Raw genomic sequence first — 21,103 nt, forward strand, 5'->3', positions numbered from 1 at the left:
ACAGTTTTATCGGGAGGAGATGTCTTGAATCTTGAATATAACCCGGACTCAATACAACAAGATCACAGAGGCAAAGACCCAGGGGCGGAACATTGATTTGCAACTCTCCAAGTCGCACATCGCTAAAACCGGTGGATCGATTAGCTCAATAATAGTTAAATTTGCACCTAAAATCCTCAAACTTGCCCGCGCGGTGCTTGGCACTCTAACTCTTGCGTCAGCATTGGGTGCTATCTCTGGAGACACCAAGAAAGCTACCAGTGGTGATGGTGCGGTTCGCCGTGATGCGAGAAAGGGTGCAACCAATAAAAAGGGTGCGACTTAGAAGGGTGGATTTCTGGGCGCGTTGTTGACCGGCTTAGCAGCACCTCTCATATTAAACACGTTGGGTATCGGTAGCGGAGCCAGAAGAGGGGGCAAAGGATTGATGTTACCGGACACCGTTGGCTATGGAAAAAGAGACGAAGGCGTGGAGGCCTCTAACCAATTTACAGATCAACGAGGCACTCGAGAATCGTGGGGTAGACAACTATAGAGGCACCTACAATAAAGACACCCTTCCGAACAAACCCAAAGCCGATACGTCTTTAGTCATCAACCTAGAAGACTACTTTGATGGTGATGGAACCCATGGGGTGGCCATCTATAACGACTCCAAGACACGAGATGTGGAATACTTTGATAGTTTCGGGATGCGATCTCCAGAGGGTGTCTACCGGGTTATGAAAAAGCTGGGAAAAGGCATCGTGTACAATTCGAGCATGCTACACGATATAAATAGCGTCCTTTGTGGTTACTATTGCTTATACTTTATCGTTCATCGGTGAAAATGACGCTTCATGCAAGATATTTTGCTCGACTTTACCCAAGTGCCGTCGTTGGGAAATGAACGCCGTGTGGGTGGTTTTATGTAAACTCTTTTTAATGTAGTCGTATATATAGAATCATAGTGTCGTACTGTGTGAGGTGTAAAAGAAAAACTCCGGAAGTGAATCTGACTCCTATGCGGACCAAGAACAATAGGATAGTGATGAGATCGACTTGCCCGTTGTCTGAAACCACAAAAACCAGATTTATGTCGAGGAACGAAATCGAGGGTGCTGGATTGGGTGGAATTATATCTAGTACTGCTTATCGACCCGCTACTCAAAGGGATATTTGATAGTGGAGCCGGAAAGGGGTTGCGTCTACCCGGTACCGGTGGAGGTAAAAAGGTATCCTGGACTGACCAACTAGCCGAAGAACTCCATAAACCAGTGAAACGGTGGTTTCCGACAAGACGCATCAGGGTGGGAGGTGTGGACGACACGTGGTCCGCGGATCTCGTCGACATACAGTCTTTCTCGAAAAATGTAACGACGGAATCAAGTATCTTCTCAACATCATCGATGTGTTCAGCAAGTACGCGTGGTCTATTCCGTTGGTACAAGACGGATAAAAATATAGTTCGTGCTTTCGACGCGATACCAAAAAGAAAACCCAGTAGGTTGTGGGTGGATCGAAGTGGTGAATTTTACAATAGAACCATGGATCACTGGCTAGAAGATAACGACATCGAGAAATATTCCACATACAATGAGGGCGAAGCGGTGGTGGTGGAAAGATCTAATCGAACCCTAAAAACAAGCATGTGGAAAAAGACATGTCGGCCAATAACACCTATGGGTACATAGACGTTTTCGGTAAATTGTTGAAGAAATACAATACCTCGTATCACAGATCTATACGAATTAGCCCCACCAAAGCCAGCGACAAACGAACCGAATCGATCATTTGGAATAATCTGTATGGTGACACACCCCACAAACCCGTTGCAACGTTCAAAGGAGGTGATCGTGTTCGAATAACCAAGAAAAAGACCACCTTTGAAAAGGGATACACACCCAACTGGACCGAAGAAGTTTTCGAGATCGTCAACATACAGAATACCAACCCAGTGACCTGTATGGTCAAAGATTTGAATGGTGAGCCCGTAGACGGCTTCTTCTACGAGCCAGAGCTACAGAAGACGACCCAGGATGTGTTTCGCATCGAGAAAAAAGGGTCACAAGCGTTCGTCAAATGGAAAGGATATCCCAACACATTCAACAGTTGGGTGGACAACCTCACCACCCTTGGATGAGATCTACAATGGTCCCCCATGATTGGTCGTATTCGAATCGAGTTTTCTCGATGGAATACCCATACGTGTGAATATCTTGGATAGGATGAAAATCCAATTTGATGAGTTTTCTTTGGTGGATACTATACTATATTCTCTCTACCTGTCGAGTTCTCATCACGACCAGCCCCTTCTGATTCTCGGTGAGATCGAATCGTTGTAGTTGTTTCCTAATGTGGTATTTCATGTTGTATTTAGATTTGGGACATAGTGAGCGTGCGGCCCAGCTTGCGGTTGTTCTACTTGGTGGATGAGCCCACAGCTCTTGCATACGTGTTCATACTCCCGCACCTTTTAAAATTTCCCACCACATACAAATTTTTAGGAATGGGATAATCCACTTTAACTTGGGAGAAGGGTGGAGAGCTCAGTACCAACATCGCTTGTTGTAGTGAATAGAGACCCTACAGTCGGAACACTGAATAACCTCTCGGGGTTTGAGGTAGGTGCCAATGCCGTACCAATCGTCTGCTTTGCAAGTGCACAACATTTTTATGTAACCTTTTGCATATGGAGAATCTCAAACATCTGTTGCGTTTGCACGAGGAGAGCCACCTCAGTTCGGTGAGTCTTGAAAAGGCACTAAAAGTCTTAAACCCACCAATCAAAGAGCTCAGCCGTCTCTTACAGCTACACACCCTAGAGTCTATCGGGCACACGGCGCTCGACTCGGCATTGTGTGTTCTGAAACCTCCCTCCGAGGCCATGAATGCAGAGAAGACCGTGGAATCATATGATGAGCCTTGGTGTAAGCCAGTGCCACCAACTCCAAAATCAAGACAAATAAAACTTTATCCGCTATGTAGGGGCAGTAGTGATGCTGGCAGGTCTGTTCTTATATAGAGAACCAGTGACGACATAAGTGTGCATCCCAAATTGGCCGCACATTTGCACCTCAAACTGGACCTCAAAACTGATCCCAAACTGGTACATTTGCACCCCAAATTGACACATTGGCACGGTCAATCTGAGTCAATATTGGCCCAGATGTAACACATTTGCACAATTTCTTTGCGCCCCCTTCTCCAACACCTAGCGCGGCCCATTCGATGGTGGTTGCACCCCATCTATGGCATAGAATCACGATCCTAATGTGACCAGGGCGTGCACAATGACAGTACCGAGATCTTCAGCACCCCAATCGTAGCACAAACGGAGTATAGATTCGTGACCATTGTTTTCAGCACACAGCATAGTCTGTTTGGTGTCGGTAGCCCCCAAATCACGACATAGTGGCACAACAGATTCATGGCCTTCTTCTGCTGCATGCATCATAACCAGGTCTATACTAGACGGGAGGAAGATACTAGAGACCACAAAATATTTGACTATCATTTTTTGCATGCAATCCCAAGCGATAGCGTTTTTATAGATCTCCACAATACAAAAAAGGTATTTTAAAAACGGTATTTGAAAACTCCCGAACCCACTACTGCCACACATTTGAACTAGACCAGGAAGTTTGTTCTAGAGTAATATCCAAAACACAAAATTGAAATTTTAATTAATCGCTGAAAATTTATAATGATCGCAAAATCGATATTAAGACAATCAAATCGTCATCAATTGTTTGTTTTGGCTTAATCAAGCCACTGTAAATGCTGCAAATGCGCAACTAGACTTGCAATGCACTCTAACAAGTTCAATGTAACTATATAGGCAAATAACTAAAATCATCTAAATGGTTTTAGTACCAGAATGCTAAAAAGCATAAGCTAGAATACTATTTACTAGTCTAGCATTACAGAATGCTGAACTATATTTACCTATTTTAAAAATGCTAAACATAAAAAAGATGACGTTCAAGCGTATAAATGATATTGCTTAGTGGCCTTATGGCAACCGTTTGAATTGAAGGGTGACTACGAGCTCATCATTTGATACAAACTGTTTAAGTGGTATGTCTTCTTTTTGATCACCTTGAAACATACAGGTCACCAATGAGCGCGACGGCAGTGTCATAAGAAATTGCTGTTTTCTATTCTGATCTCCATCAGATTCCTGATGCAAAAGAGTAGTGACTAGACTAAAAGTCGTTTTCTTCAAGTTAAAGTTACAATAACGAGTGCACTCTATTGCTGAAGTAAACGTTGACTTGTTAAGATAGATTAGAATTTGTAGTTGCAATTCTGAAACTCCCGCGTAAAATTGGGTAGAGTAAATAGCAACAGGATAACAGGCGGCACGGTTAGGAATTTTCAGGCACTTTGAATACTTTATCTTCCAGATATAGACTATTGTCTCTGATAACTCGAATGACAACTCATTTCTTTCTTTCAACAAAGTTCTTACAAACTTTGACGATTGAAGTGACCTTTCGAATCCATTTTTTGTCCAGCATGTAATACAATGCAAGGGTAGGTGACCAAGAAACGACAAAGCTTCTACCATTCTTGTAAGTTCCAATTCTTTCTCCTGTTGCTGTTTCTCTAACTTTGTCAACTGTCCTGTGAAATAATTCCTAAATTGATCAGGCAAAAATTCTTTTATTTTTGCAAGTTCCTTCTCTGACTTTGCCAATTGTTCTGTGACATTGTGCTGATACTGAAGCTGAGAGTCTTTCATTCTGGTAAGTTTCTTTTCTGTCTCTTGCTGCTTCTTCTCTGACTTTGCCAATCGTTCTGTCATTGTGTGGAGTGATTTCATAGCTAAACTGAGATGAGTTTTGGTATCTCTTTCTAAGTGGTTTTGTAATTTCGTTTTCTTCCCAATGAATTGGCATCCAACAGATGCAAAATCGCACTGAATGGGACTGTTTGGACATTCACCTTCTCTACTGGTGTGCATTTCCATGCATTCCCTAGCAATCTGCACTCCACACTGATGAGGACAAGCAACAGGATACTTGGCACATGTTTTATAATGACCAGACATCTGCTCATATTCTAGTTCTCCATTACAATAGCAACAGCCCACCGCTCGACGGTTGCACTCATTCTTCTTGTGACTGTCCATGTCCTTCCTCATTACATTCTCTCTACAATTATTGTCACACGGTTGAACCACGTACCCACATTCCTGATTGTGTTCATCTCGCTGTCTCAGTTCACCAATCCATGCACAGCCTTCCTTGAATCTACCGCATACAATCTTCAGACTCAGAATCTCGCGTTTCACCATGTTGTTTGGATAGATCTCCGATTCTTTCAGTTCCGTCCTGCAAACAGGGCATGATAGGTTGCTGTCTACGATCAGTGGTCTCAAGCACTCGAGACAAAACTGGTGACCACAATCGGTAATCCTTGGTTCTCGTGCTGCCAACTGACAAATGGGGCATGTCAGTCGGTCACAGAGAGGTTCAACAAAGTGAACGTCGAATCCACCTGCAATAGGAGCGGCCATGATACAACACGAGAACGAGTTTGCGCATGTCGGCTGTGAGAGTCCCGTAAATCCGGAAAATTACCACTGTGTGACCTCGGGGCGCAGACCTTGTGACTCGTACAGTGTGCAGTGTAGTAATAATAAGTACAAATACAATCTAAAGTGTCTAGTAGCCTGTTCTTTATCTGACCGCTGTTTTGCAGACGTTTATACCGCTCTTTCAATACTACTTGCATGTCTACTTCTACTTGGAATAGCGTAGATATGTCGGTCAATTCTTAGTAATTATATATATACAAGCTCCAATGCCCGGCTTCGCCCAGGGGACAACACATGCCAGGTGCGTCTCCTTTCCACTTCATAGCGCCGCAGTTGACACACACGTTTGTCATAGAGCCAATACAACACGGAAATGGAGGAGAGACAGGTCGCCTTTATAGGTAGAGATTATAGCGGGGAAGAGGTGCATCAAACACGGCAGCTCCGTATCTAACGAAGTCACGACGCGTACCGACTGTCGTCATTTCGACGGTCCCGCTGAACGTCGTCTCTTCGAAGACGTTGCTGGCGTTTCGGGGAACAGGTGCATCAAACACGGCAGCTCTTCGACGGTCGCAGACTGGCAAACTACTGTGTGCGTATTTTTTCGAGACCCGGATATCAGCAAGAATATCTTCCTTTTCCCGACGTCGCCGGCAATAGACGACACGCTCGGCGCGTACCGTCCGACGTCGGGAACGGGCAGTCTAAATTCGGTGGAGACACGATGCGCCGTTCCGGAGATATTGGCGCGCGAGCGGAAGCGAGCGCGATCGGCGGGAAACGGCGTCGTCGTGGGAGAAGTCAGGAAGACGAACGCGGTCTGACTTTCGACCTGAATGAATTCGGCGTGCGCGAGCGAAATTCGGCCGAGATCGGACTCGCCGTCTTCGAGAGACGCTCGTACGTACGGGCACACAGACAGACAGACAGACAGACAGACAGACAGACACCTCTCCTTTATATATATATATATATATATATATATATATACATCAACAATGACATGGCACAGCTACCGCTGAATTACCAACTCTAGTAATGTTAGAGCGTGAAAGAATAGCCCTGCAATGTTGACAGTGCAAAACTTTTACTTGACTTTGCAAATATAGTTAGTTTACAAAGGTATTTGAGATGCTATTAAGTACACAACCATTCATACATTGTACGTGTGAAATGTTGCACGGGGTACATTTTGAAAACTTAACTAGTTACAGTAGAATAGACGATATTCGGGGGGGGAGGCGGAGCTTCTAGAGCATGCACAACCTCGAGGGTAACACGCACGTTTCGCCGATCTCGCTGTACACAAAGTCCACGTTTCCGGGTCTGCTTCTGAACCGTAGATCATCTTGCCGTTGACTAGGTTTTGTAAGTAAGTTCGCTACTTACCATTTCGTGCATCTTGTGAGAGACTTTGCCTGCGTAGAGACGCGTAGGAAGTCATTTCTTGAGTACGGCTTCTCGAGGGTAAGAGACTGCTGTTCAAGATGAAGTCGCCTGATTCACATTCTGAACAGATACACGTGGAGTGGAAAGACAGATTACTCATTGCCTAGCGATGGAAGTTTTATCAGGTGAAGATTTTGCGGTAGGGGGACCCATTCGGGGTAACCGAACGTGACGCATTGTGTGGCTGAATCATATCAATAGCACTACTTGTTTCCCCCATCTAGCGTTCCTGAACTGTGAAACTGTGTATCTTGTCGAACTAGAGTTAGCAAGAATTCGTCTAGCCTACTTAACCCTTCATGGAAGGCGGTGAGCTCATGAGCTTACATCACTTAATTGATGTACCTTGGCCTGATTTTTGGTTTGCTATACAGAGTAATAGTCTTGGCTGCTGGTTCAATTCAACTCCACACTGTATCAAGCACATTTATCAACACAAAACCTGTAAAACTTGATTCTAGCATTTGGCAGTGTGTTGAGCGATTCCTTGCTCAGACTTTGCCGATGTAAGGTCTTACTCGAGAACTCTAATCTTGTTTCAAGTTCCACTATTTCATTTGCTTGCTGTTTAATTATCTGACGTAAACCATCAGCTTCAGCCTCAGTGACATTTTCGACAATCAACATCTTCACTTCTCTAGGATCACTAGCTAGACTGTAGATACACGTCTTGATCAACTGCACCTGCAAATGAGGTAGAACAGCATCTGCTTTCTGATTTAGACATTACAGCTATGAAATAGCTAGTGCGTGTGTGTTTTGTAGACATAACTGTTGCTGGGACTGGCAGCTAGTGCTAATATACAGACTGTAGTGTACGTGTACGATACTCTGATCTGCGTCAGTACCTATCGAGTGCAAGTTATCGTAGTAACATCTTCGACTTGGCGAATTACATATATACAGAAGCAAGCTAGACTGCCTAGAAACAACGCGGAACGTCCTACATGTCTGGTTACCCCAAATGGGTTCCCAGGTGACATGATTTCACTCGCTAAAACTAATCCATCACTAGGCAATGAGTAATCTGTCTTTCCGCTCCATGTGTATCTGTTCAGAATGTGAATTAGGCGACTTCAGCTTGAACAGCAGTCTCTTACCCTTGAGAAGCCGTACTCAAGAAATGGCTTCCTACGCGTCTCTACGCAGGCAAAGTTTCTCACAAGATGCACGAAATGGTAAGTAGTGAACTTACTTACAAAGCCCAGTCAACGGCAAGATGATCCACGGTCCAGAAGCAGACCCGGAAACGTGGACTTTGTGTAAAGCGAGATCGGCGAAACGTGCGTGTTACCCTCGAGGTTGCGCATGCTCTAGAAGCTCCGCCCCCCCCCGAATATCGTCTATAGCAGCAGCTGAGTAAAGAGTAGTCGTTCAAGACAAGACTCACTGGTTCCAAACTACAGTTAGTTGAATTTGCTAATCACGTTGTTACATTCTGAGTGAGAGTAACAACTGTTTTAATTAATTAATTTAAAATATCCAAATTTCTGTGCTCGGCACTAGCTGGTTGATTGCAAGACGATGAGTTTTGTTCAAGTTTATATATACAAAGCGGGTTTTTTATTTTTGAATTTGTAAATTGCTATTTCAATTTTTTTTAGTTCGATGCAAAAGTTGGAGACACTGTTTTGTCTTGTCGCGATCGATTTCGTTGCGGCTCAACGATTTTTTCTTGTCATGCATGAGTTTACGCTTCACTTGTACTTTCGCGTCTGCTCATGTCGCGGCAACACGACTATATTCACTCTGATAATCACGTGATCCTGACGCTAATATTAAGCAGTGTCAGAATAATCTAGCAAACGGGCTTAATTCTGTTGCCTATATACACATCCCTTCTTCAGAAAACTCAAAGCCCAATACCATACGTTGGCACTAACTGTTCTAGCTACAGTAATTACGTAACTACCTATAGTATAAGTCTTGACGGCCGGGAACTTTTGTCAAAAATATGCAGGCATGCGTAATTTGAGTCCTCGTGCTAAGACTAGAAAGATAGTCATGACCGCTGCAGGCAGACGAGAAGGCTTTGACGCTCGATTTGTTGAACCTCTCCACGATCAATGGACGTGCCCCATTTGCCAGGTTGCCGCGCGAGAACCAAGACTTACCGACTGTGGTCACCAGTTCTGCTTTGATTGTTTGAGGCCCCTTACTAGGGATGGAAACGTGACATGTCCTGTATGCAGGACAGAGTTAAAGGAAGCGGAGATCTATCCAAACAACATGGCTAAACGTGCGATACTGAATCTCATGATTTATTGCGACAAGCAAGAGGAAGGCTGTACATGGAAAGGCGAACTGAGGCAGCGAGATGAGCACAACAAGGAGTGCGGCCATGTGCTAGAAGTATGCGACAATTTTTGTGAAGAGTCTGTATTGAGGAAGGACATCAAGAAACATAAAAAGTCTGAGTGTAGCAGAAGAATGGTAGGCTGCGATTACTGTGATAGCCGTTTGGAATCTAGGCAGCTAGCTGATCACTACAAGATATGTGACAAGTATCCTGTTGCCTGTCATTATCTGTGTGGAGTGCAAGTCGCTAGGAAAGACTTGAAGACGCATATTAGCAAGGAGGGTGAGTGTCCTAAAAGTTCTCTAAAGTGTGATTTTGAAACTGCTGGATGTCAGTTCATTGGAAATAGAAAGGCGTTACAACATCATTTGAACAGTGAGACAGTCAGTCACCTTAGTTTAGCTATGCAATCAGTAAGAAACTTAGCAGGAAGATTGGTCAATGCAGAGAAAAAGCAAGAAGAGACAGAAAATCAGCTAGAAGAGACTGAAAAAAAGCTGGCAATGGCTGAAAAGCAATGGAAAGAGGCAGAGGAAAAGACACAAATAATGATGAGGTCTTTTATGATTGATGGCTTGGAAAGGTCTTTGCTATCAGCAGAGTTTGCAAGGTTTGTACTAGGTAAAAATAAAGCATTTTTTTGTGAGTTATCAGACGTCAGTTCTGCTCACCTTTGGATGATCAAGTGGTCAGAAATCTGTAGCTCAGGTCATGCGTGTGAACGCAGAGTACGTAATGCAAAAGGCATGAATTTGTTGATCCAGCTTTCTACTCAGTCATGTAGTTCATTGTCAGTGAATATTTTACGTAAAGACTGGAAGATAGATCATCAACTTAGGGTGTGGATTACCTTGCTAGATCAGAGTCCTGCAAGTAGAAAAGTAAATAAAGGCGTAACTCTTGACTTCTCTAGTAACTGGATGGGAAGAACGTTGGGACAAGGACGTTTGGATGTGGATAATAAACAGGTTCTTCTGAAGTTCCGTGGAGATGGGATATACGTACTGGAAGACTACATATTGATTGTATTTCAATTGAAATTATGGAATCGTTAGTATCAAGTTTCAAGAGGAGATGTCGTGAAAATTGATATTAATTGAAAAGATGTAATAAGTATACATAAATTGTTAGCGTTTTAATTGAACGTTTTAGCAGTTAAAAACAAGCGTTCTTTACCGTTTGCTCTGCTTTCGTTTCCTGTTCTCAGTGGTGTACAAATGCAGATGCAGTCACTGAATGTTCTTTATCACATTGCTGTTTTTGCAGACGTTTAGAATTATACGCTTCTGACCGATGTCATACTAATCTAAACCGTCAATTTCTTTGTAGTCATGTACACCAACATTGGCACAGCAAATGCATGCAGCGTCCTGCAGTGCTTGAGTTTGTTTGCTTCCGTCTGTGATCTCTAGTACCCTACAAGAGTATATATACGAGTAATGGGCGTGACAGAGTGGCATGTCAGTACAGTACATGTATAGTAGACTCGTACCCAGTTGCTAAAACACGTGGAGCGCGCGCGTGGAGAGGACTGGGTATGAGTCTACATGTACAGTACTGTACGTGTGAAATGTTGCATGACGTGACTTAATTATCCAGCCGAGCAAGAGTAGCCTTTATCGTCAAGACAAGACTGGTTTCAAACTATTCACAACTGCTGTACTGGGCTTCTTGCTAGTAGGGATAAGTTTTCTGCTTGGTTTACGTTGTTGCTTGTAAGGGAAAGTGTAGAACAGCGTTCCACCTAATTTTGTTCTATCAGTCCACTGGCTCTAGCTCAAAAGTCTGATTGATCAGTGTTCCTTCAAAATAAAAGGTATGCACGCACAATATCCATAGTCCATTGCAAGATTCATCTTCGAGAGAACTTTCAGGATTTCCACACATTTAAACTTAAACCAGTAAGTTCGTTTTAGAGTAAAATTGAAATCACAAAATTTAAATTTTACTTAATTTGCTAGAAATTTATAATAACCGCAAGGTAAATCGGTATTTAGCCCATTGCAGACTCTCATTCGTCATCAATAAAGCTGCATTGTTTGTTTAGACTGAATCAAGCCACAGGGTCAGTGGATGGTCTGGCCATTTAATTTTCTACATTTCAATTTTTAGGTTTTCGTTTTTAATTTTCAATTTTTATTTAATTTTTGTAAAAAAAATTAATTTTTTATTTTTATTTTTTATTTTCACTTGCATTCATATTTAAAAATTTTGTGTTCATTAAATTTTATTTTTTTTTATTTTTATTCTCCTTTTTATTTTTGTAAAATGGTTTTTCATCTTTTGATGTTTGATTCTTGTGATCTTTAGATTTATTTTTTAAAGTTTTGATTTTTAGGCACCTACATGCTCAAAACTAGAAACTTGAACGTGCAGTTCGCTTTTCTATTTCTAACATGAATAGAAAATAGAAAATTGAAGTGACTGAAGACACTAGACACAGCGGGGGTCTTAGCGGGTCTCAGCAGGGCTTCCATTTGTGCGCGTGTCTCAGGAGATTACATTTCCAACACACAAGCAGGTGTTTGTTTTTACTTTACTTTCCGTCACTTGCCAAACCACGTTGGCAGCTCTTGACAACTCCGCTCTGACACACAACGTTGTGCCAGTGAATGCAGCGGTCCCTAGCTGTGTAGGTACGTGCATTGTACACAACACGCTACCTTTACCGTAGATGAACCGGTTGGAGGGGAAACGCTACAAATATATGTTAGATAGGCTCCCCACTAGCGGATCGTCGAGTTGGCAACTGTGGTGTCGAAGTATACAGACAATTAATTAAGCAGTTGACTGTGCGCTTTCACGGGCACACTATAAATGTAGTACACGGTACCGGTACCGTATACAAGGATGGGCGTGGTACTCTATAGCAGGTTACATTTCTCATTTGCATGACGTCGCACAACTCACCAAGTAAACAGACTTGCTCGTCCATCGTTTTCTACAACGCCTTCTGAACTCTATTTGAAGTCAACTCAACTGAACTCTATTTGCTCGACTCAACTCAATTACCATAGAACAGTGTGCGGCTACAACTGAAAGAACATGGTCATAGCTAGTCAGCTACAGCTACAGCTAGTTACTAAGTAGACGACTATGTCAATGCTACTACAGTATAGCTACTAGAGTCAATAGTGCTAGACAATGCTTGTAGATCGAGTTCTACCGTGTCACTCGATGATCTCTGGGCTGTCATTGTCGGCTCGTAGGTTCACATCGGTCGGTAGTCGTCAATCGTTAGTAAATCATTTTAGTGTGCGTGTGGAGACGATGGACAGGCAACGACGGTTAAGCGGACCATCCGACATAGTGACCATTTTTCGAGGAACGCAAGAGCTGCCAATGAAATTGTCTGACGTGAGCAGTTTGCGACTGTCTCGAGTTTTCAAGGCAAGTTAATTTGTACACAGCGCGAACAGCTTTTGATGTTAAAACAATCATACAATGTTAACTAATTAATTAAGGTGATCGACAGAATTGTAGAATGATTGTAGATCGAGTTCTACCGTGTCACTCGATGATCTCTGGGCTGTCATTGTCGGCGTGTACGTTCATATCTGCAGTCAAGCTGCGTGACGAGGAGGCACCGACACCTTGGGTTGTGGTAGATGGAAACACAATTGGCAGTTCCGTGTCCGACGAGCTGTCGTCGTGAGCTACGTCGCTCCCAAGTTCATTTAGCACTTCTTTTTTGTTCTCTTTCATGTCGTCGAAACCGTGAAGAGACAGCGGACGTTTGTCGTCTGACCACGTAGCGTTGCAAAGTGGGCAACGCGAGCATTGAGAAGTGCAACGTTCGCAGCCGAGCCATTGTCGGTAGCAAATAGACACTGTTATCGGACTTCTGCTAAGCAGGTGACAAATCTTGCAACGCATCATTCTTGCTGCTGTTGTCGCTGCTTTAGATTTAGTGCGTCGTTTCGATGGCAACCGATTGCGAGTTACTTGCTCCATCTTGTCTTCGATGTTCTCGAGTCACTCGTGTACTCGTTTGAAGCTGGACTCCAGGCGGCCGAGATGAGTTAGCACGTCTTCTACACTGTACTTCGCCGTCGATTTTGAAAAGGGTATCCATATCCTGAGATGAGGCATGAGTGCTCGAGCTCAAAGACTGCAGCTTGCCGTAACCAAACGCTGTTGAAAGAGGCGGTGGCCGATAGAGCTCGTTTTCTTTTGATCGTTGCCGCCTCGTATAGAATCGACGTAGCACTTCAGTGAGTCATAGTCCGACTGGAGTACCGCACAGATTCTTCGAGACGGTGCCTTCCAAAAGTCGACGTCTGCATGCATCCAAAGCAACTAGATTAATTAGTTAAAACGTATATAGATACCAGCTAGAGTGCATGTATGCTTGCTAGTAGATTTGAGCATGCAAGGCTTTAGGGTGATCGACATGTTCATGCAGACGAATTAAAGAAGACGGCACTGCATGCTGCAGACTCCTATATGTAAACACCTCGTCATGCATACTGTACATGCATAGATGTAACGTACATCCTACCTCTTGTTCCGTCGTCATATGCAAACGGTACGCCGCGGTTGTCCACTAGGATAATTCGGTCGTCACACAAAACAACACCTTGAGCTTCGAAGTGACTCTGAACTAAGTCAGTAACATGTAGTAGGCTGACGTCACTTTCGGCAAGCGAACGTGTACGTCTGCGAACGTACTTCGGCTAGCTGCAGCTTGTTTCGAACGACTTCCACAGACCACAGGTCAACACTCTTCTTGATTTCTCTGACTGCAGATTGCAACCGCGCTTTCTTGCTGCTCGGCGCTACCGATCTAGACGCAGACCAAGAGGAAGACGGCGCCGGCGTCCATGAAGTTCCGGGTGCTGGAGCTGTTGCGGTCCTAGCAGTATGGAGACTTGCTTCACTGATTACACCTACAACTGGCTGCAGCTGTAGGCGACGACTGTGCGAAAACGACGAGGCATCGGACACATTCAACTCTTCCAAGAGTGGGTCGCCGTAGAGTTTATAGCGATGACTAGCCGGAGTCCGTGGAATCGACCTCCAGTCTAGGAAAATATTGCCGCCTCGTTTCCATCCTCTCTTTTCAGGTAAATGACTTCTACCTACACAGTGATACGCAACACTGAATTCTGTCGATCATCTTAATTAATTAGTTAACATTGTATGATTGTTTTAACATCAAAAGCTGTTCGCGCTGTGTACAAATTGATTTGCTATGAAAACTCGAGACAGTCACAAACTGCTCACGTCAGACAATTTCATTAGCAGCTCTTGCGTTCCTCGAAAAATGGTCGCCATGTCAGATGGTCCGCTTAACCGTCGTTGCCTGTCCATCGTCTCCACACGCACACTAAAATGATTTACTAACGATTGACGACTACCGACCGATGTGAACCTACGCGCCGACAATGACAGCCCAGAGATCATCGAGTGACACGGTAGAACTCGATCTACAATCATTGTCTAGCACTATTGACTCTAGTAGCTATACCTAGCATTGACATAGTAGTCTACTTATCGGGTAGTAACTAGCTGTAGCTGTAGCTGACTAGCTACGACCATGTTCTTTCAGTTGTAGCCGCACACTGTTCTATGTTAGCTAGTTGAGTTAATTAATTGAGTTGAGTTGAGCAAATACAGTTCAATTGAGTTGACTTCAAATAGAGTTCAGAAGGCGTTGTAGAAAACGATGGAAGTGCATGTCTGTTTACTTGGTGAGTTGTGCGACGTCATGCAAATGAGAAATGTGACCTGCTATAGAGTACCACACCCACCCTGGTATACGGTACCGGTACCGTGTGCTACATCTCGAGTGTGCCCGTGAAAGCGCGAAGTCTACTACTTAATTAATTGTAGTAGGTTGACGATTTCGATGTTTTAGTTGTGTCTCGATTTTTCCTAGACAACAAACGTCGCTCCGTATACTTCGTCACTACAGTTGCCAACTCGGCGATCCGCTAGCTAGTGGGGAGCCTATCTAGCATAGCATTTCCCTTCCAACCGGTTCATCTACGGTAAAGGTAGCGTGTCGTGTACAATGCACGTACCTACACAGCTAAGAACCGCGGTAGTCAGTGGCACAACGTTGTGTGTCAGAGTGGAGTTGTCAAGAGTTGCCAACGTGGTTTGGCAAGTGACGGAAAGTAAAGTAGAAACAAACAACTGCTTGTGTGTTGGAAATGTGATATCCTGGGACACGCGTACGAATGGAAGCCCCGCTGAGACCCCTGCTGTGCCTAGTGTCATCGGTCATTTCAATTTTCTATTTTCTATTCATGTTAGAAATAGAAAAGCGAACTGCGCGTTCAAGTTTCTAGTTTTGATCACATAAATGCCTAAAAATCAAACTTTAAAAGAAATCTAAAGATCACAGGAATCAAACATCAAAAGATGAAAACCATTTTACAAAAAAATAAAAAATAAAATAAAAAATAAAAAATTAAAAGTTAAAATTTAATAAACACAAAAATTTTAAATAAGAATGCAAGTAAAAACTAAAAATTAAACTTTTGTAAAAAATTAACTAAAATTCGAAAATTGAATAATGAAAACATGAAAATTGAAATGTAGAAATTAAATGGCCGGACCATCCCCACAGCACACCCTAGCAAGTTCAATGTAATTAGGCAAATAACTAAAATCCTCTAAAATGATTTTACTACCAAAGTGCCGAAAACATTCAAGTTAAAATACTATTTTACTAGTCTAGCATACAGAATGATGAAGCTATTTGTAAAAGCTAAACAGTGACGGTCGAACGTCTAAATGATATTGCATACTGACCTTATGGCAACCGTTTGAATCGAAACGTGACTAGCAGCTCATTATTTGATACAAACTGTTCAAGTGGTATGTCTTCTTTTTGATCACCTTTTTAAAACCTACAGGTCACTAATGAGCGTGACGGCAGTGTCATAAGAAATTGCTGTTTTCTACTCTGATCTCCATCATATTCCTGATGCAAAAGGGTAGTGTCTAGACAAAAAGTCGTTTGCTTCAAGTCACAGTAACGACTGCACTCTATTGCTGCACTAAACGTTGACTTGTCAAGATAGATCAGATTTTCTAGTTGCAATCCTGCAACTCCCGCGTAAAATTGGGTAGAGTAAATAGCAACAGGATAACAGGTGAAAGGGTTAGGAATTTTCAGGTACTATGAATACTTTATCTTCCAGATATAGGCTATTGTTTCTGATAACTTAAATGACAACTCATTTCTTTCTCTCAACAAAGCTCTTACAAACTTTGACGATTGAAGTGACCTTTCGAATCAATTTCTTGTCCAGTATGTAATACAATGCAAAGGTAGGTGACCAACAAACGACAAAGCTTCTACCATCCTTGTAAGTTCCAATTCTTTCTTCTGTTGCTGTTTCTCTAACTTTGTCAAATGTCCTGTAAAATAATGCCTAACTGAAGTTGATCAGGCAGAAATTCTTTGCCAATTGTTCTGTGACATCGTGCTGAAACTGAAGCTGAGAGTCATTCATTCTTGCAAGTTTATTTTTTGTCTCTTGCTGCTTCTTCTCTGACTTTGCCAATCGTTCTGTGATGTCGTTTTGGAGCTGAAGTTGAAAGGATTTCATTCTTGCCAGTTGCTTTTCTGTCTCCTGCTGCTTCTTTTCTGACTTTGACAATTGTTTTGTAACATCGTGCTGGAACTGAAGCTGAGAGTCTTTCTTTCTAGCAAGTTCCATTATGGTTACTTGTTGCTTCTGCTCTGACTTTGTCAATCTTTCTGTGACAATGTGCAGTGATTTCATAGCTAAACTGAGATGAGTTTTGGTGTCCCTTTCTAAATGATTTTGTAATTTCTTTTTAGTCCCAATGAATTGACATCCAGCAAATACAAATCACACTGTAGAGGACTGTTTGGACGCCCACCCTCTCTACTGGTGTGCATTTTCATACATTCCCTAGCAATCTGCACTCCACACTGATGAGAACAAGCAACAGGCCTAGGATACTTGATACACGTTTCATAATGACCAGACAACTGCTCGTATTCTAGTTCTCCATCACAATAGCAACAGCCCACCATCCGGAGGTTGCACTCATTCTTCTTGTGACTGTCCACGTCCTTCCTCATTACATTCTCTCCACAACTATTGTCACAGGGTTGAACGATATACTCACATTCCTATTTGTGCTCATCTCGCTGTCTCAGTTCACCAATCCATTCACAGCCTTCCTTGCATTTAGCGCAAACAATCTTCAGACTCAGAATCTCGCGTTTCGCCATGTTGTTTGGATAGATCTCCGATATACTCAGCTCTCTTCTGCAAACAGGGCTTGTTAGGTTTCCATGTCTGATCAGTGGTCTCAAGCACTTGAGACAAAACTGGTGACCACAATCGGTCATCCTTGGTTCTCGTGCTGCCAATTGACAGATGGGGACGTCAGTAGGCAGATAGAGGTTCAACCAAGAGAACGTCAAATCCACCTAGTCTCCCATAGCCATACCATCTCCACCTACATCCTTCCGGCGAGAAATTTACAGCATACAGATAAACAATCTAAAGCGACTAGTAGCCTTTTCCTTATCACACCGGTTTTGCAGACGTTTCTATGCTCCTGACCGCTGCCCGCTCTTTGGATATATGGCTATAGGTTTTCTGCTTGGTTTACGTTGTTGCTTCATGAGGAAAAATTGTTGAAACAGCGTTCCCACTTAGTTTTGTTCTATCAGTCCACTGGCCCTCTTGCTCTAGCTCAAACTCGATCTGATTGATCAGTGTTCCTTCAAAATTTGTGCAAAGCCGTCTAGGCACAGGATGGTGATCACAAGCAGCTGTAGAGGCATGCACCCACACAACATCTATGTACGTTTTCATTTTCGAGAAAATCTTCACTATTGTCACACATTAGAACTAGACCAGGAAGTTAGTAACATCCAAAAAACAACATAAATTTTTTTAATGAACTGCTAAAAATGTATAATGACAGCAAAGGCATATCAGTATTATTAATGTAGCGTTCAAGCCTAAAAATATGATATTGTATATTGGCTTTATGCCAACCGTTTGAATTGAAAAGCTCATCATTTGATACAAACTGTTCAGGTGTTATGTCTTCTTTTTGATCACCTTCAAAACTACAGGTCACTAATGAGCGTGACGGCAGTGTCATAAGAAATTGCTGTTTTCGATTCTGATCTCCATCAGATTCCTGATGCAACAGGGTAGTGACTAGACAAAAAGTCGTTTGATGCAAGTCAAGGTCACAGTGACAACTACAGCACATTATTGCTGAAGTAAACGTTGACTTGTCAAGATAGATCCGAATTTGTAGTTGCAATCCTGAAAATCCTGCGTGAAATTTGGCAGAGTGAATAACAGCAGAATAGGAGGAACGCGGCTGCTGCCTGGAGAAAAAGTCAGAATATCTCACCTGCTTTGACAAAGGGTGAGCTGCACGTTTCACGTACTTTGACCACTCGATCTTCCAGAGATAGACTATTGTCTCCGATACCATAAATGACAACTCATTTCTTTCTCTCAACAAAGCTCTTACAAACTTTGATGATTGAAGTGACCCATCTAATCCATTTTTGTCCAGTATGTAATACATTGCAATGGCAGTTGAACAGACAAAGACAAAGCTTTTATAATCCTTGTAAGTTCCAATTCTTTTTCCTGCTGTTGTTTCTCTAACTTTGTCAACTGTCCTGTGAAATAATGCCTAAACTGAAGTTGAACAGGCAGAAATTCTTTTATTTTTGCAAGTTCCTTCTCTGACTTTGCCAATCGTTCTGTGACATCATGCTGAAACTGAAACTGAGAATCATTCATTCTTGCAAGTTTTTTTCTGTCTCTTGCTGCTTCTTGTTTGACTTTGCCAATTGTTCTGTCACTTTGTTCTGAAGCTTAAGTTGAGAATCTTTGATTCCTTCAAGTTTCTTTTCCGTTTCCTGCTGCTTCTTCTCTGACTTTGCCAATTGTTCTGTGATGTGATGCTGCATGGAACTGAAGCTGAGTATCTTTCATTCTTACAAGTTTCATTTCTGTCTCTTGCTGCTTCATCTCTGACTTTGCCAAATTTTCTGTGACATTATACAGTGATTTCATAGCTAGGCTAAGATGACTCATGGTGTCTCTTTCTAAATGATTTTGTAATTTCGCTTCGGTCCCAATGAATTGGCATCCAACAGATGCAAAATCGCACTGTAGAGGACCGTTAGGACACTCGCCCTCTCTACTGGTGTGCATTTTCATACATTCCCTAGCAATCAGCACTCCACAATGATGAGGACAAGAAACAGGATACTTGGCATATGTTTCATAATGACCAGACAAACATCTATTTCTAGTTCTTCATTACAATAGCAACAGCCCACCATCCGGCGGTTGCACTCATTCTCCTTGTCCATGTCCTTCCTCATTACATTATCTCCACAGTTATTGTCACACGGTTGAACGATATACTCACATTCCTGTTTGTATTCATCTCGCTGTCTCAGTTCACCAATCCATGCACAGCTTTCCTTGCAATTTAGAGCAAACAATTTTCAGACTCAGAATCTCGCGTTTCACCATGTTGTTTGTTTCAGCTCCGTTCTGCAAACAGGGCATGTTAGGTTTCCTTGTCTGATCAGTGGTCTCAAGCACTCGAGACAAAACTGGTGACCACAATCGGTAATCCTTGGTTCACGTGCTGCCAACTGACAGACGGGGCATATCAGTCGGTCACAAAGAGATTTAACAAAGTGCATATCAAATCCACCAGCACAGGCGGCCATGTTAGGACGCGAATTGCGCATGTCGGCTGCAACAGTCCCGAAAATTATAGCTGATGTGACCTCCAGGTGCAGACCTTGCCACATCGTTTTGAAGCGTTTGGCATGTGTACATGTACAAATATAAATATACAGTATATACATCCAACTACTATGTATCCCATCAACGTAGCCGAAGACATTGAGAGAGTCGCCTCTGATTACTGGACGATATGATTCATCATCATATCTGAATATGATTCATCATCATATCTGAAGTATAAATACGTCCGCCACAAGGATTATGTTTTACCTTCGATTCTTTCTTTGCTAACAGCATAACTCCAAACGTCGTATAGTCCATGCAAGACAAATTTCCACGAAATTTTTTCGCCAATGCAACAACAGCTCAATCAATTAATTAAGAATCAATGGTACAGTAACATTATTTCAGTAGATTCGCGGTGACTTCGCGTCGACATCCGGATGCCAGCAACCAGATTCTAGTCTCTTACCGGCCTCAAACATGCATTTCCGCCATCCAGCTATACCGGCCGACAATTAAAACCCAAACACTTCGCCAAGTGTCGAATATACGCAACAGCCTATAGGCCCCCAAAAATGTCTAGGCGCGTGTCCTGTATGTAGTTAACCCATTAGAGTAGCCCCCAAACTTTGACACTGACGTCGCTACTGACAGGCATCAACAGGTCGCAGTGCGGGTCGAATTTTTTTATCTGTCGCATAGCTGACCGGCTCATCCTGCAAGCGTCTCAGTGTGCATGGTTTCGCGTCGACATCCATGCAGACGCCAGCAACCAGATTCTAGTCTCGACCCTTTCCGTCAACTATACCCGCAAATGCATGCACATCCAAAACACCTCGCTAACGTCACGTATCACAGGGTAAGGTCTCCCTGTATGTATATATAGAGATTGCCACGGTTTTGAGGCGTTCTGAGTGCCTGGCAGTCCATATGCTCATCTGGGAAAAATAGTAAATGAAGACGGAATTTCCTCAAAATGACAGAATAAAATGTGTGTGTGTGTGTGTGTGTGTGTGTGTGTGTGTGTGTGTGTGTGTGTGTGTGTGTGCGCGCGCGCGCGCGCGCGCACCGTTGGCGTTTCACAAATAG

At 42.9% G+C, this 21,103-nt stretch overlaps 4 protein-coding genes across 4 annotated transcripts; 2 read left to right on the plus strand and 2 right to left on the minus strand.

Moving 5' to 3' along the window:
• The first annotated feature begins 1,642 nt into the window (after positions 1 to 1,642).
• Positions 1,643 to 2,122, plus strand: LOC134182463 (uncharacterized). The gene has a single exon (XM_062649866.1). The coding sequence runs from the start codon at positions 1,643 to 1,645 to the stop codon at positions 2,120 to 2,122; it is 480 nt and encodes a 159-aa protein (XP_062505850.1).
• A 1,603-nt stretch (positions 2,123 to 3,725) lies between these two features.
• On the minus strand, positions 3,726 to 5,503 carry LOC134182468 (TNF receptor-associated factor 6-like). The gene has a single exon (XM_062649871.1). It carries the CDS (start codon positions 5,501 to 5,503, stop codon positions 3,995 to 3,997), a length of 1,509 nt encoding a protein of 502 aa, XP_062505855.1. The 3' UTR covers positions 3,726 to 3,994.
• A 3,454-nt stretch (positions 5,504 to 8,957) lies between these two features.
• LOC134182439 (TNF receptor-associated factor 6-like) lies at positions 8,958 to 10,586 on the plus strand. The gene has a single exon (XM_062649841.1). It carries the CDS (start codon positions 8,981 to 8,983, stop codon positions 10,328 to 10,330), a length of 1,350 nt encoding a protein of 449 aa, XP_062505825.1. The 5' UTR covers positions 8,958 to 8,980; the 3' UTR covers positions 10,331 to 10,586.
• Positions 10,587 to 19,144: 8,558 nt separating this feature from the next.
• Positions 19,145 to 20,332, minus strand: LOC134182470 (TNF receptor-associated factor 3-like). Its single transcript, XM_062649873.1, has 3 exons — positions 20,282 to 20,332; positions 19,591 to 19,737; positions 19,145 to 19,519 (listed from the first exon to the last, which is right to left on the minus strand). Exons 1-3 carry the CDS (start codon positions 20,330 to 20,332, stop codon positions 19,145 to 19,147), a joined length of 573 nt encoding a protein of 190 aa, XP_062505857.1.
• Positions 20,333 to 21,103: the final 771 nt, after the last annotated feature.

The sequence above is a fragment of the Corticium candelabrum genome, chromosome 7 (genome assembly GCF_963422355.1).
Source record: "Corticium candelabrum chromosome 7, ooCorCand1.1, whole genome shotgun sequence".
Taxonomy (NCBI): Eukaryota; Metazoa; Porifera; class Homoscleromorpha; order Homosclerophorida; family Plakinidae; genus Corticium; species Corticium candelabrum.

Excerpts from the sequence above, each read along its gene's own strand:
- LOC134182463 (XM_062649866.1), top strand. The coding sequence starts at position 1,643 with ATGTCGGCCAATAACACCTATGGGTACATAGACGTTTTCGGTAAATTG.
- LOC134182468 (XM_062649871.1), bottom strand. The coding sequence starts at position 5,503 with ATGGCCGCTCCTATTGCAGGTGGATTCGACGTTCACTTTGTTGAACCT.
- LOC134182439 (XM_062649841.1), top strand. The coding sequence starts at position 8,981 with ATGACCGCTGCAGGCAGACGAGAAGGCTTTGACGCTCGATTTGTTGAA.
- LOC134182470 (XM_062649873.1), bottom strand. The coding sequence starts at position 20,332 with ATGGACTATACGACGTTTGGAGTTATGCTGTTAGCAAAGAAAGAATCG. Across the intron at positions 19,738-20,281 it reads TAGCAAAGAAAGAATCGAAG|GAAAGCTGTGCATGGATTGG; the intron begins GTAAAACATAAT and ends CTAAATTGCAAG. Across the intron at positions 19,520-19,590 it reads ATGAGTGCAACCGCCGGATG|TATCCTGTTTCTTGTCCTCA; the intron begins GTGGGCTGTTGC and ends ACATATGCCAAG.